We start from the raw sequence: 4,739 nt of genomic DNA, 5'->3' as shown, positions 1-4,739 counted from the left end.
ACCACGCCAGGCACAGCTGCTCGTGTCCCACCCGGCCCACTGACCCCAAAAAAGGGGCTTTACAAGCACAGGGAACCTTCCTGAGGTTTGATCCCAGGTTTACCCAGGGCAGCCTCAATTCCCGGCGGGGCAGGGAATTGGAGCTCATCCTCTGGGCTTCTCCTCTTTCCCTGGGATGAAGAGAAAATTCCTGGGGTTTGGAAACCTCGGAGCCAGCACTCTGGGGCCTGACTCCTGATGTCCCCACTGACCCCAGATGTCCCCACTGACCCCCTGGATGTCCCCAAAGGGAGGGAGGGGACCAACCTGTCCCTGCCCGTTCTCAGGCAGCTCCCCCCGGGGCTCTGGCAGGTCTGGGCAGCCCCCAAACAATCCCTGGCATGTTCCCTCTCTGTGCCCTCTGTGCCAGCGAGAGCAGAGGGGCAGCGGAGGCCCCAAAACCATCCCTGGGCAGCACGAGGGGCTCCCCAAAACGCGGAGGGGAATGAGGCACCGGGGTGCCCTGGGCTGATGGTGCAGCAGCAGGTCCTGGTGCCCAGCAGCCCGAGAGGTGCCCCCAGGCCCAGGGCAGCCCCAAACCTGGCTCAGCCCAATCCCAGCTGGGAGGAGGGAGCAGAGGAAGCCACAGGAATTCACAAACGACCCCCCCCAAAAAGCAGGAACCCCCCCCCCAGGACAGGGGCCCCCCCTCCAGGGGCAGCACCACCCAGCCCCCGCCCCCCCTGCCCGTGCCAGGCTGCCCGGGGGAATCCAGAGAGCCCCGGGGATGCAGCACAGAGCCAGCTTTCTCTAATCAAATCCATTAAATCATCCCGACCTGCTGGCCAGGAATAATCCAGGCAGGAATAACGAACCAGCTGCGGGAGGGAGTCTGCTCAGCTTTTTGCCGGCTGGAGGAGGGGGCAGAGGGGAGGAGAGTCCCCCAGGGGGGTTTGGAGCCCGGTAGAGGGAGGTGGGAGATGGGATGAGGGTCCCCAGGGAGGTTTGGAGCCCGGCAGAGGGAGGTGGGAGATGGGATGAGGGTCCCTGGGGGGGTTTGGAGCCCGGCAGAGGGAGGTGGGAGATGGGATGAGGGTCCTGGGGGGGTTTGGAGCCCGGTAGAGGGAGGTGGGAGATGGGAGGAGAGTCCCCAGGGGGGTTTGGAGCCCGGCAGAGGGAGGTGGGAGATGGGATGAGGGTCCCCGGGGGGGTTTCGGCGCAGGGAACAACGATTGTGCCTCGGGAAGAGCCCCGGGGTGGGGAGCGGGAGCCGGGCTGGAGCCGGCCCGGGGGGGATCCAACCCCCCCCATCCATTTAATCAACAATGTGCCTCCATTTAACAACCCAACCTCCTGATGGCTGACGGCAGGGACCTGCTCGGAGCCGCGGGATTCCGTGCGGGGCATTGAAAAACCTCCGGAATCGCGTCGGGACCCGGAGGAGCCCCCCAGACCCCCGGGTGTGGGACACGAGCGGGACATCCCCGGGCTGGGCACAAGGACGGGGACCTGGAGCGGCGCAGACACCCGGCAACCCCCGGCCACCCCCGAGGGATGAGGCAGCCCCCGAAGAGCCGCCGCTGTCTCGTCCCCAGCTGGGCAGGGAGAGGCAGCCCCGGGGACAAAGGCTCGATTGTGCTCTGGGATTGTGCTGGGAGCCCGGGCGGGACCAACCTCGGCTTCAGGGCACAGCCTGTGCCACCGCCGGGACCCGCGTTCCCAAGGGATTGTGGGGCTCCCTGGGCTCCCTGCCATCTGTCCATCCATCCATCCGTCCGTCCATCCATCCATCCGTCTGTCCGTCCATCCACGCTCTCCCTGCTTTTCCACCCCTGCCTCCCCCCCCAGCCCTGCTCTGCAGAGCCCAAACGATCCCCGGGCAGCTCTGCCCACATGGGAACACCCCCGTGAGGCCACACCACGGAGCAGCAGCAAACCCAAACCTCCCAAACCCGGAGCAGCAGCAAAACCCAAACTCCCTAAACCTGGAGGAGCAAGAAAACCCAAGCCTCTAAAACCTGGAGCAGCAGCAAATCCAAACCTCCCAAACCTGGAGCAGCAACAACCCTAAACCTGGAGCAGCAGCAAAACCCAAACTTCCCAAACCCGGAGCAGCAGCAAAACCAAACCTCCCAAACCTCCAAAACCTGGAGCAGCAGCACCACAAACCTCCCAAATCCAGAGCAGCAACAAACCCAAACCCCTCAAACCCAGAGCAGCAAAATCCAAACCTCCCAAACCCAGAGCAGCACCAAACCCAAACCCCCCAAACCCCGGCGAGGGGAAGACGCTGCCAAAGCCCTTTCCCGGCTGGAAGGAGGGCAGGAGAGGCTACAGGTGGACAAACAAACACCCTCCCAGCCCGGGGAGGGGGTCACTCACCACTTTGAAGTCCTCGGGGGTGCACTGCTCCCCACGGAAGAAGCAGGAGAGCAGCATCTCCCGGATGTCGTGGCCGGCCCGGTCGTAGAACTCCAGCATGTTGAAGGGTTTGGGTTTGAAGTTGCGGAAGTTGGCCTTGTCCTGCAGGATCTCCAGCTGCTTCTCGTCGGCCGTCTGGATGTCTGGGATCTCGTATCTTGGAGGGAAAAGAGCAGGGGGAGGCTCAGGCCTGGCCTGGATCCCGTTTGGGATTCGCGGGAGCCGCGTCTGCCCCGATCCCGGCGCGGCCCCGCGTCCCACGTGGAGTTTGTCCCACGTGGAGTTTCCAGAGCATCCAACGGCACCAAGTGGCCCAGGGGCACGTTCCAAACCCATCCCAAACCCATCCCAGCTCGTCCTGCAGCACCAGCCCAGGGTGAGGCCACATGGCCGCTGCCCTGTGGCTTTGGTGGCATCCTGGTGAGGTGGGACATGGGCTGAGTGTGCAGGGTCTCAGCTCCGGTGGGACATGGGCTGAGTGTGCAGGGTCTCAGCTCCGGTGAGATGTGCACTGAGTGTGCAGGGTCTCAGCTCTGGTGCTGTGGCTGCAAACCCCTGCCCGAGGGGGCAGCGGTGAAGCCCCCTGGCACTGGCACGGGCAGGGAGTGCACCTTGCTGTGGGCACCGGGCTCGTGGCAGCGGCTTGGCAGCACCAAGGAGCCACCACAGCCGTGGGGACGGGCTGGGGAGGGTGGGCAAGGGGCTTCCCTGGGTGATGGCACCCAGGGCACAGAGATGGGTGTGATGGTACCCAGGGCACAGAGATGGGTGTGATGGTACCCAGGACAGGGAGCTGGGTGTGATGGTACCCAGGGCACAGAGATGGGTGTGATGGCACCCAGGGTATGGAACTGGAATTGGGTGTGATGGCACTCAGGGCACAGAGATGGGTGTGATGGCACCCAGGGTATGGAGCTGGGGCCGGGTGTGATGGATCAGCCCCCAAAGGCATCCCAGGGTGGCCCTGGCCTTGCTGCACGTGCTGCACCCCGGGGACAAGGGTGGGACTGGCCTGAGCCACCCAGGGCAGCCCAGGAGCAGCAGCAGAGCCCGGTGGCATCAGGATCAGCTGCAGGGCTGGACTGACTGAGGACCTGCTCCCTCCCGGGGTCTAAGGAAATGCTGCTCCTGGAGCACACACCCCCCTCCCCAGCACTCAGTGCCCACGTGGGGCAGGGCTGGTGTGGTGGCTGGGACCACATGTGGTGACCTGTGGTGACCCCCCTGTCCTGGCACACGGAGCTGTCACCTCCCAGCCTGGTGACCTGTGGTGACCCCCCCGTCCTGGGCACACGGAGCTGTCACCTCCCAGCCTGGTGACCTGTGGTGACCTGCTCTCCTGGGCACACAGAGCTGTCACCTCCCAGCCTGGTGACCCACCCACCCCTGCACTGCTGTCACCCCCCAGCCCCTCCCAACACCCCCACCTGTTGTTGAGCAGGGCCAGCAGCTCCCCGGCGTGGTACAGGTCATTCTTGGTGACGCGGCTGAAGCGGAACTCGTTGAGGTTGCAGAAGGTGACGGCGGGGAAGGTGAGCCTCGTGGCCGCCACCTCGTCCAGCTTGGTGACGTGGGGGTACAGGAAATAGTACTGGATGCGGTTGGTGCAGACCAGGGCGAGCAGGGCCAGGGAGCCCAGGAAACACAGGGCCCAGACCACGCGCTTGAGCGAGAGCCGCTCGTAGGAGAAGATGTGCGAGAGCCCGTGCAGGGTGGAGCTGCTGGCGAAGGCCTGGATGCTCACCGGGTGCCCGCTGTCCACCTCCTCCTCGTCCACTTTCAGGTCCATCATGGTCCGTGCCAGCGCCCCGGGGTGGCCACTCTGCCGGCAAAGGGAGCCCCCGTGGGCGCTCAGTGGCCTCGTGGGGGGCTGTGGGTGCCCCCCGGGCGTGGGGCAGCCCCCTGTGTAGGGCAGAGGTGTTGCCGTGCCCTGCTCTGCCCCCCGAGCCCACACAGACACATAAATGCACACACACACACATACGTGTGCATGTATTTATCTGGATGCAGCTCCTCACGTTCCCTCTCCTCCCACCTCCTCCCTCCCCATCCCACGGCAGGACCGGGGCTGCTGCCGCCCCTCCAGCCCCCATCTCACCCCCCCTCCCCTCCCACCTGCCCTCCCTCCCCCCCTCCCTCCCTCCATCCCCCCCCCGCTCCCCCCTCCGCCTCCCTCCCTCCCCCCCCTCGAACGGCACCGTCGCATCCACGAAGGGATGAAGGGATTGAAGGAATCGGGGCTCGCAAACCTGGAACCGGGGCCGGCAAACCTGGAACCGGGGCCGGTGGCCGTGGCCGGAGCTGAGCTCGCTGCGCTGCCGCCGCCGCGATGTGGGGAC

The 4,739-nt window shown here is 65.5% G+C and overlaps 1 protein-coding gene across 1 annotated transcript in view; it reads right to left on the bottom strand.

Moving 5' to 3' along the window:
- ASIC1 (acid sensing ion channel subunit 1) overlaps positions 1-4,733 on the bottom strand; it is a 19,275-nt gene extending 14,542 nt beyond the window's left edge. The window contains exons 1-3 of the mRNA XM_027668487.1: positions 4,671-4,733; positions 3,828-4,222; positions 2,362-2,557 (exon numbers count right to left, since the gene is read on the bottom strand). Coding sequence (XP_027524288.1) covers positions 2,362-2,557; positions 3,828-4,192 — 561 coding nt within the window. The 5' untranslated portion in view covers positions 4,193-4,222; positions 4,671-4,733. The remainder of the gene's footprint in view (positions 1-2,361; positions 2,558-3,827; positions 4,223-4,670) is intronic.
- Positions 4,734-4,739: the final 6 nt, after the last annotated feature.

This window comes from Corapipo altera, unplaced genomic scaffold, assembly GCF_003945725.1.
Source record: "Corapipo altera isolate COAL_440 unplaced genomic scaffold, ASM394572v1 290, whole genome shotgun sequence".
NCBI classification, from domain to species: domain Eukaryota; kingdom Metazoa; phylum Chordata; class Aves; order Passeriformes; family Pipridae; genus Corapipo; species Corapipo altera.
This window is presented reverse-complemented; position numbering and strand designations above follow the sequence as displayed.